The 10,511-nt window shown below is 42.5% G+C and overlaps 1 protein-coding gene across 1 annotated transcript in view; it reads right to left on the reverse strand.

The window, feature by feature from the left end:
• The window catches only part of vwa8 (von Willebrand factor A domain containing 8), a 69,444-nt gene that overhangs the window by 40,990 nt on the left and 17,943 nt on the right, over nucleotides 1–10,511 (reverse strand). Inside the window, 7 exon segments of the mRNA XM_063887758.1 lie at nucleotides 1,293–1,498; nucleotides 2,495–2,614; nucleotides 3,057–3,192; nucleotides 3,848–3,923; nucleotides 6,410–6,486; nucleotides 7,873–7,944; nucleotides 10,401–10,507. Coding sequence (XP_063743828.1) covers nucleotides 1,293–1,498; nucleotides 2,495–2,614; nucleotides 3,057–3,192; nucleotides 3,848–3,923; nucleotides 6,410–6,486; nucleotides 7,873–7,944; nucleotides 10,401–10,507 — 794 coding nt within the window.

Consider the following 10,511-nt stretch of genomic DNA (forward strand, 5'->3'; position numbering starts at 1 on the left):
ATAATGGCACCTTCACATGTAAATATAACAAAGTATTTACCCTGTAAGGTCTATAAATTCATTCCTGCACCATCAATGACACCCTAATCCCACCTGGCTCCAACTCAAACACACACTGGCTGTATTGATCGGGGCTCCCAGGGACCACAAAGCCCCGTGATGAGCAGTGTGTCGAGGTAAAGAGGCGATTCAGGCTCCTCTAGAATGACCCTGTGTGTGTGTCGTGTTCCTGCAGAGGTCGATGGTGGAAGTGATGGACGACAGAGCAGGAGGCCAGCGGGGAAATCATGCTAACATTTGGGGCTCTGAGTTATTGATCTGCAGCTCAGATCTTCATTTTCTCCCTCTTCGGGCTAAACGCTGTGCACATTTCTAAAGACACGTGTCCACAAAGAGACGTGACAACCCTGAGTATTAAATGTAAACAAAACAAACATGTGTGTGGTGTCCTCTGTGCAGCCCTTCTTTCCCAAGTGAGGGGACTGGCAGCACAATGGTCCTTAGTGGTCAATATCATATTTATACCACTGCCTACCACTTCTACTTGTATACTACTGTTCATGGTGTTTAAACCAATAAATACTGTTCCTAATCTATACAGTTTAGCTTTAAATACCTGTCATATTCACCTTTAAACATACATTAAACTGCACTTTACTGATTTTCTTGAACTTGAGTACTTTAATGTAATTTGCTCTAAAAATGAAAGAAGCAGACTTTAAGAGCCCAGATATGTCATGACGTGTTTTCTCCCTTACCAGAGATTATTCTTTGCCAACATGCATCTCCTAGTTTCTCTTTTTAATAGTTATGCAATTAATAAAAGAAAATGTGGAGACTTTTTGCGTGTGAAACCCAGCACAACATTCAAAGCTCCCCTTTATTTTGGGGCCATTTTGGCAAGATTTTTGATTTCCTCCTGGATCCATATTCTATTTAAATTCAGGTTATACATTTTGTCATTTGGATAGGCTATACTGTAATCTATTGCACATCTGCACTAGGAGAGGGATCATCCTCTGTTGCTTTTAGTTTGGTTTATAACATTTCTTCACATTGATTTAGGACAGAGAGTCTTTGTATGCTGCAAAGCCCCCGGAGACAGATGTGTAATCTGTGATACTGGGCTTTCAAAATAAAATCTCTATTGATTCTGCCCCCTCTGTCACAGCTGTGATGAGGGGACACTGTCTCGCATTATTAAAGTCAAATTGTCTTTATGAATTATTAATTGATAAAAAAATCGGAAACCAAAACGGAAAAGTGTTGAAGCATGGTTTGTGTCTCCTCACCTGCAGGTGTTTCACAATGTTGACCACCTCTCGGGTGGAGTAGGGGTAGGTGATGGTGCCCTGATCAGCCATGGACCTCAGCTCTCCAAAGGCAGCCACCAGTTTCTGCAGCGTGGCTTCGGGAACGTCAGGGCCATACTGCTTCAGCATGGCCAGCTCCGCCTGAGGCTTCGGATTGTCCACAGCGTGGCAGCTGAAGATATCACCTGAGCAGAAGACAAGTTATCCTCTCCATAACTTCACTGAAGAATATCTGCAGAGCTCTTTGCACGGTCATGGTAAACTCACTGTATTATACTGTGAGTAAACCCTGAGACCCTTCAAATTCCAGGTGAGTGAGTGTATTTAGGTTTCAAGGTTTCAAGGTTTCAATTTCTAAAGGAAATCTTGCTGAGGGCTCTGTTGACCTGAGGTTCAAGGTGCTCACTAAACCACAGTTTCAGTCTCTGCAGGGATCTTTATTAAATGTAATTTCTCATCTCTTCCTCATTTACTGCCATCTCTACTCTCTCCTGAGTCAACCCTTGACTTACGCTGTAACATGTCTGCTCTCTGACTTTCCTTTCAAGCGCCTGACTCAGGAGAGTGTATAGAGGAGTACATTATCTGTGTCAAACAAACCTTTATGATACTTACACGTTTAGTTCAGCAGGATAATCTCCACATACTAACAACACTTTATAATGTTGGGCTATAAAGGAACTACAGCACGGTCACATGACTTCACGTCTCCACCGCTAAGCTAAAGGAGGCTAATGTTGGGCTATAAAGGAACTACAGCACGGTCACATGACTTCACGTCTCCACCGCTAAGCTAAAGGAGGCTAATGTTGGGCTATAAAGGAACTACAGCACGGTCACATGACTTCACGTCACCACCGCTAAGCTAAAGGCGGCTAATGTTGGGCTATAAAGGAACTACAGCACGGTCACATGACTTCACGTCACCACCGCTAAGCTAAAGGCGGCTAATGTTGGGCTATAAAGGAACTACAGCACGGTCACATGACTTCACGTCACCACCGCTAAGCTAAAGGCGGCTAATGTTGGGCTATAAAGGAACTACAGCATGGTCACATGACTTCACATCACCACCGCTAAGCTAAAGGCGGCTTAGCTCAGTGGGAGATTTTCTGACTGACTAAATATGGAGATTACTAGTCCTCTGCTCCAGGTTGTGTGTAATGTGAATGTGTGTGTACCTAGAGATCCAAAGAAGTCATTTCCCAGGAAAGGAAAACCAGGCCGGTTAGCCAGGACAAGCATCCTGAAGTCTGGGTGCATGACGATGGTGTTGGGCCTCCCTTCAGCTTCACGTGCATCTTTGGAGAAGAAGTCATAGTGAGTACGACAGAAGAAGCAAACAAACACCAAAACAAGAACACAAACACTGTGTCTCTGCATCTGAGTCCCGTACACACTGCCACAGAACTCAAAGCATCTGGAGAGTTCGTGTTTATGAAGTCTCAAGGTTGCGTTTACATTCCTCCCGAGGAAGAGCCTCCCAGGAATGAAGCAGCTGTCGAAGTCCTGCGATTACGTGAGACTACTTAGGAAATATACACACGTTTATGGTCAAATCCACTGGTACCTGTCCATAAAGGCTTTTACCCTAAGCCTCCTTTAGTGGCCTGCATCTGATGTTCGAGTCTTGTTTGTGTTCTGGGTCATCCTATCCTCAGCTCCTGTCGGCATGCTGTATCTGGGACGTGTCTACTGTCGAGGTGTTAGACCCTGTGTATGTGTGTGTGTGCGTGTTTGTACCTGAGACGATTCTGCGTCCGTCGGCCAGGATCATCTCTCCGCTCTCCACCAGCGTTTTGAGGATGCAGGTGACGTTAGTGGGAGCTTTGTCGGCCTCGTCGATCACTAATATGTGACCCTGTTTCACCGCCTTCACCTGCACACACACACACACACACACACACACGCACACACACACACACACACGCACACACACACACACACACACACAAAACACCTGTGTAAAAGAGTACTAAAAAAGACATCGCTGTATCTCTTTTGGATAATTAGCATATGAGCTCATGATTTAAGACCTTCTTTTCTGGGGTCACTGTGACTTAAATACCTACCTCTTATCAGTTCTTCCTGGAGTCCAACTCCATGTCAAACATAATTACATTTCCTGGGACAGACGTGAGGTCACACTTCATCTTAGGAGTGATTCCTGTTCTCTGAGCCCGACTAAAGTTTCAGTTTTGTTCCTCTGAGCTTTATTTTAGCTGCCTGATGACACAGGAGGGCTGTGCACCTGTTCATAGCAGCTTTAATCATGGCCTCATTTCATTTAGGTGTTCTAGTTTTTGATTTAAAGCAAGTAAGTAAAGAAGGACACAGAAAATTAGGGTGGGAGGACAGTTTGGAGGCTGAAAGAGAACAGAATACCTGGCTTTTGTTTCTGTTAGTATGCTACTCTGAGTCCAATACGCATTTATAAAGACCACGGTGTAGAAGATAAAAGTAGAGTGTGTGTGTGTGTGTGTGTGTGTGTGTGTGTGTGTGTGTGTGTGTGTGTGTGTGTGTGACAAACTGACCAGTGGAGAGTCCTCGTACATGATGATGCCGTCCCGGACCGAGGGCTGCAGGGTCAGAGTCTGCACCGTCGTATCTCTGGAGGAGGGCATATAGGTATTATTTATGAAGTAGAACTGGCGTTTTGCTTTCATACATACACAGTATTTAACGTTAGAAACAGGGATGTTCAGCACGGTGTTGTATTTTACCTTAAATTCTTCTATTCAAGCTTTCGGAATAAAACTGTCTGAGAAAAAAGTGATTTATCGGATTAAATGAATTTGTTTTTGGTCATAAAATCCAGCTTCTTCATTGGCTATAATTAGTTAAGTGCCTCTCTGTGCGCTGTGAACAATAAACAGTGTTTCCAAACTGAAGATTTTGTGGAATAAAAACCATTAGCAGTTTGGGAAATGATCTATCTTTTTTAATAGATGTTGACTTTTGGACGCTCTGGAGTTATTGAACATTTTTGGATCAATGCAATTGCAAAAACTCCAACACAGTCTCTGGAATAGTTTTCACAAACATTATAACCCTACCATCATTAGCCGTATCTCTATCTGCATCTGTGCACCAACACCAGGTTCACACACAATGAATGGAGAGGCTAAACTGAATGTTGCTTTATAACGTTACAAATAAAGCGTTGAACTTCTCAGCACAATCCTCGTTAAAAATGCTCTAAATCTGAACGGATGAGGTCGAATAAACCATTTGAACGTTAGCCCCACTTATACTGTGCTATTAAAGAGGCCTTCGTGGACCTCCAGTTACTGGACATCGCTCGTCTGCGGGGCGTTAGCATGTCTGACTCTGATGCAGGCCAGGTCACTGTCCTCCTGTTCCACATGCCACAGACACAAACACAACACAGAAGCGTCTCCCAGTAACTTCCATTCCCTCGTGGCGTCCAAAATTACCGCTCCCTCTTTCTCTCAAATCTCTATCTTTAACCCTCCCTCCCCGATACGTCTCAGTGTGACCCAGGACCTGTCCTACTTTCCTTCCTTCTGTGCAGCCTCTCTCTCTCTCTCTCTCTCTCTCTCTCTCTCTCTCTCTCTCTCTCTCTCTCTCTCCCTCCCTTGCTTTTCTGAGCCACATCTCTGTAGGCTTTCAGTCACAGAGTCCCAAAACTACCACACACACACACACAGAGAGATCCTCCTGCCTCCGTCTAATATTAGCTACAGAAGCTAACCAGGCCACATGCTCTGCTCCACTTTGACTTTCACAAGACTTTCTCAAACTAAACACACACACATGGCAGGAAGGAGGAAATGCACAATGACACTAAACTCATCCTCTGTTCAGGTGTGTAGAGCTGAGGACTTTTATCGGCTTCATTTGCTGCTTTTCTCCCTTCATTGACACGCAAAACCCTGCCTTCCTATTCGCGCTAAAATCGATAAAGCTACGTTCAAAAGCGAGCCTGATTTTCAGAGCAGGCAACACATTGATCTGTGGAGGAGGAATGTTGACCTAATTGTCCCCGAGGTGTGATAGTGGGAGTATTTAAGGCAGCAGGGATCTGGAGTTAACAGGGACTTCTTTAAATGGTTCTTTGTTACTATGTGAGCCCTGGTTCTGGAGCAGGATGGCCTACATCACTCAGGACCAGAATAGTATTTGACACTCTTGATGTGCAGAAGGCTGGCAGGAAAGTAGGAGAAAACTGCTCACAGCTCCCTACACAGGGAGGCCGAGTTCCTCCTATCCACGTATTTTACTAACATGTGATTATGATTCCTCAAAAGCAAAGCTCCTCAAGTATGCAAGCTTTTAATGCAAGAAGAGAACACAAAAATGACTGATTTATAATAAGAATAGTGATCTTCTCTGCAGCTGGTTGAGCGTGGAAACCCCATGACTTAAGTCAGGTCAGATTCATTACATTTAAATAAAAATAATGTAGATTTCTTGGAGATATTCAAAGGGTTTGAGACTGGGAACACACATTTTTCAGAGGGATTAAAGACCACAGGAAGTGATGGTTTCTTCCAAATTCTCTTTTTGGTTCTTGGTGAAACAAAAAAGGTAATTCCAAGCTAACGTGACATTTCCTCTCGTTCAGGGGTGCCAATCTCAATTTCAAGCATCCTGGTTGCCTTCAAAGGGCTTGTTGTAACTTGAAGATCCATAAATATATAACATATATAAATAATGTGTTGTATTACATTAGTTTATTATTGCTTTTTACTAATAACCTAATTGATAAATATGTCAGAGAGCAGAAGTCTAAGTAAATCAAAAGTAGTAAATATTCAACAATTGTACAATTTCTCTAAAAAGGAGGTTGTTAAACATAGAAATATGGTTATGATTCGATGTATTGTCCATCCATAGACACACACAAATCTGCATGTGCACACACACCTACATTACCGTGTTTTCATACAGCATAAATGCCATGAATTTATAAGATTTAGCCTCAAAACGTTTTTTGCATAGTTCTTCAACTCTATCAGAATCAGATATCAAAATCCATTATTGGTTCCATAGAGGGGAAATAACATTGTTACGGTATGGGACAGTGCATGTAATGTGGGTCAACCCTTCAAAACACTACGTGTTCTCCTCACCTGTGGAGCTGCAGGTATTCTCTGGGTCTGTTCAGGAGGTGCAGGAACCGGTCCACGATTTTATTCTTACCCACGCCCTGAGAAAACAACACTGGCAGAGTTAATGAGGTCTGAGTGCAGCTGTGTTTCAGTGACAGGGGCTTTAAAGGGAGACGTGGGAGGTGCCCGCTTGATGTGCGGAGCGGCAGCGCTGACGGGGAGAGCCCTTTGGTTTTGATGCTGCTTCGTTCTGACAGGGGCCGCTCTTCGGGGCTCCCCATGGCTTCACATGGAGCCTGACTCTTCCTCTCAGACGCTCTGACAGATACTGATGTCCCCCTAACGCCCCTGCACGGTCACGATGCTTCGCTGATCAGTTAATCACCCTGTGTTGCATTGGACTCTTGCAGGACATGTTGTCGTTCTTGCACAGTAAACAAGGACAGCAAAAACAGATGAGGGCCCTCTGTCTGAAACCAGAGCCCAGTCTGCTCTGATTGGTTAGCTGGCTGGCTCTGTTGTGATTGGTCAACCCCTTAGAGATGTCCCGCCCCCTTAGCCTATCACGCACAATATGTTGGAGCTGCAAGTCCTCTCTCTTTAACCCAGAAGGACCAGATTAAGGGGGCAGAGTGTCCCTAAGGGAGCGCTCGTATCTGCTCCCTCGTATGTGTGTGTGTGTTTGTATGTGTGTGTGTTCACACCCATCTTCTGCAAAAAAAAAATGAGATAGACCCCCCACCCTCACTTCCCCCCACGTTCAACAAGCACGAGTCAAAGCTGTGTTTATGTTACAAGTGGGATCGTGACAGTGATTATGATCGGAGCTCCTCGGATGAAAGCTCACGTGTCGGGTCTTCTCCAGGGAGAGGGAGAGGTTTGACAGCAGCAGTAAGTCAGGTTTTTCAGGCATTTAAAGGAATATGTTTGCCACAGAATTATATGGATTTTTGAAGAATAATCGCATGTCTCTACGGTGAAGGCCTCAAAGCATCCAGAAATGAATACCAGCTTTGCATTACCTTGAATTAAAGTGAGGTTAAATGACCCAAGTCCTATTTTTAAGGTCACACTGTATGCATGCTACTTTAAAAACATGTGGCTTTTTGCTAAATCTACAAACACTGTCGTCTAAATAATCTAAAACTGTTTGCACAGCTGAGCTACTTGCATGCATCAAAGTGTTTTAAATACTTGAGATTTGGGTATAATGCATGTGTTTGGGAAGTATAGAGAATACAACTGCATATTTACATTTGATTCTGCATGAAAAGTATGAGAGTTTGAATGTTTTCATACAGTTTTTCCGTGGTAAAACACGACCCCTATTTGCTCCTTTTCATAAAAACATTTCTCAGTTTTTTGGTTTTTTATTCCCTGTCAAGGTTTGTGAGTTTCAAAGCAGCACGGGGAGTATTGATGTATAAAAAGCTTGTTTTGGGGGTGCATTCTTCCTTTAACCAGCACTGGGACATGTCACTCACCTGGTTTCCCACCAAGAGGAGGTGCTCTCCCAACAGGAAGTCCTTCAGCATGTCCTCCATCACCATCATGTGCTGCAGAGACACACAGATCAGTTTATGGACTCTCATTGATTTAACCTAGATGGGCCTCGTGGTGCATTTCAGATTTTAATGAAGACATTGTAATGTTGTCCCTGTCACAGAACTTAAAACCAAAGGGGTTTTGTGCAGAACTGTGGAGGTTTGTGCCCCCCTCTCCTTCCCTTCGCTCCTTTTTTTTGCTCTGAAGACAGAAAGCAGGTCACTGATAAAGTAGGGCGCCCTCGTTGCTCTCCTCTTATCTCACACTCTTTATTTCAGTGTCCAACACAAGCAGGCAGAGAGGGAAAAAAGGCAGAATGAGGACGGAGAGAAAGAGAGTGGGAACGAGAGGAATCTGGGTCACAGAGCGCCCTCAGTGCTGCCAGAGGAAGTCAGAGCAGTAAAATAAAAAACGTACGACTGACGCGGGCCTTTATTCAAATCTGATGCAGTCTCTTTAATGTCATTTGGACAAAGAGAAAAAGACTTCTGTAACTGAACTGATGTGCAGTTATACAGACAAAACAACTATGACATACGTCTTTAGAGGCTGGGGTGTGAAGCGACTCGTTATAGGTTAAGGTTAATGCAAGAGAGAGAGGTCCTTCCTTCCTGCAGCGTCAGACTTTACAACCACACTATGACACCACTGTTGTGCAATAACACTTATGTGCAACTTGTATAACCAATATAACTTAAATAGCTTTACATTTTCTCCAATTTCTTATTGTTTGTGTATGCACTTTTATTTTATTTAGTATTGTTTTATTTTACTTCTTTTTTTTGTCTCCATCTTCACCTTTCAATTCTGTAAAATATTGCCTTTACAGCAGTTTTTATGATCAATTCATATAAAACTAGGAAAGAAACCTCATAAAAAGCGTAAATAGCATAATCTTTCATGTAACTGCTCCCAGTACTAGGATGGGTTAAATGCAGAGGTCAAATTTAACTGTGTGTGCTCTGCTGTGTGCATGTATGTGACTAATAAAGAGGGTTTCATCCTCTGATTCTTTTTCTTCTTCTTCTAGCTGTTGATCAGATATCAAACCTTGACTACATTACATGTCGGGGACTCATTTGAACCACTGCTATCCCTTTAACGTGTCTTGTTTATTATATATAACCTCATTTTTAACCAATGTTTACTGATGAAATACATTTTGTAGGATAATTTGCTTCTTAGTATTATTTTAGATTAGATTAAATGTTTATTTTGTAATGTTTTTCATGAATTACCTCGAATGTTTTAGTGAGATTTATTGCAAATACTTTCAGATTAGTGTCCTTTTGGTCGCAGGACTTTACTGTATGTCATGAACACTTAATTTAAATAATATCCTACTTTTATTTTGTATCATTCAGCCCTTAAACTGAGTTTTATTTGTCAGATAGTTTAAAGATTTAATATCATTGTTTAAGATCTGTTCTAGCTTCTATTTGTGTCACATGTTCTGAATCGACCAATCAGAATCGAGTATTCAACTAAGCCATGCAATACTTTGTTTCACATGCTGCTGCAACGGAAACATCTCCCAATTTGCGATCAATAAAGTCAATCTTATATCTTAATTGGATCTTTAACTGTTAATGAGTAAATCAATGAATTGCCTTATTAAATGTGAGGACACAGGAAGCGTCCGTCCATCTTTGCTGGCTGTTTTTGAGGAACTTTTCTTCAGGTTTCAGCTGCTTTTGTCCTGCATGTGTTTCTAAAAGGTCTAGGAGGAAATAACCTGCTGAGATCTTGATGTTCTGCCTGTTTCACACTCACTGAGCGGAGCGTGGGCGAACATCTTATTTATTTATATAAAAGATCTGGCAAACCTCAACATACCCAACTATCTGATAAAGCCTTTTATTACATCACTTTTCTTCAGTTCACAAGACATTTTGAGGGACTGTTTTTCCCAGATTTGTGCTCTTTTAATGACTGAATTCAAATGTTTCTACAACCTTTCTATAACAGGAAAGAAAAGTGTGTTTTCCTGGGGCAAACACAGAGCAGAATTAGAGTCAGATTGCTTTTTAATCCAATTAAACCCATCAATAACAGCAGTCAGAGGTCACTGACAGTGCACCAGGGCCAGGACTGAGATTTCTGACAATAAAATGGACGAAAAATAAAACTACAAAGGAAGCAGCGCTGGAGAAGTTCAGCTAATACCAGAACTAAAAGGAAAATCCTCTATAATGAAATACAGTGGCAACAAGGTCAGAGTAATATTAATAACAAGGGAGAGAAAGGGAGAGCGTGACCTCACTTTGGTCTGAATATTGTGGAAAAAACCGAGTGATCTTTTTCATTTCAACAGAAAATAAACAACAACAGATCATTTTTTATTGTCTCTCCTCCGGCTCTTTGCCCTCATGTGATCAAATGTGATGGTGCGATGTCGTGTTGCAGTCACAGATCTGGTGTGTGTGTGATTGTGTGAGAGAGAGTGTGTTATTTGTTGTGTAATCACCTGGGGATTATCATAGAATAGCACATCTGGGATCTTCATTTTCTCAGTGGGGGTGTAGACCGGAGCTGACACACTGCCGATCGTCAACACGCCATCCTTTACAGAACCTAC

This window comes from Eleginops maclovinus, chromosome 7, assembly GCF_036324505.1.
Source record: "Eleginops maclovinus isolate JMC-PN-2008 ecotype Puerto Natales chromosome 7, JC_Emac_rtc_rv5, whole genome shotgun sequence".
In the NCBI taxonomy this organism is placed as follows: domain Eukaryota; kingdom Metazoa; phylum Chordata; class Actinopteri; order Perciformes; family Eleginopidae; genus Eleginops; species Eleginops maclovinus.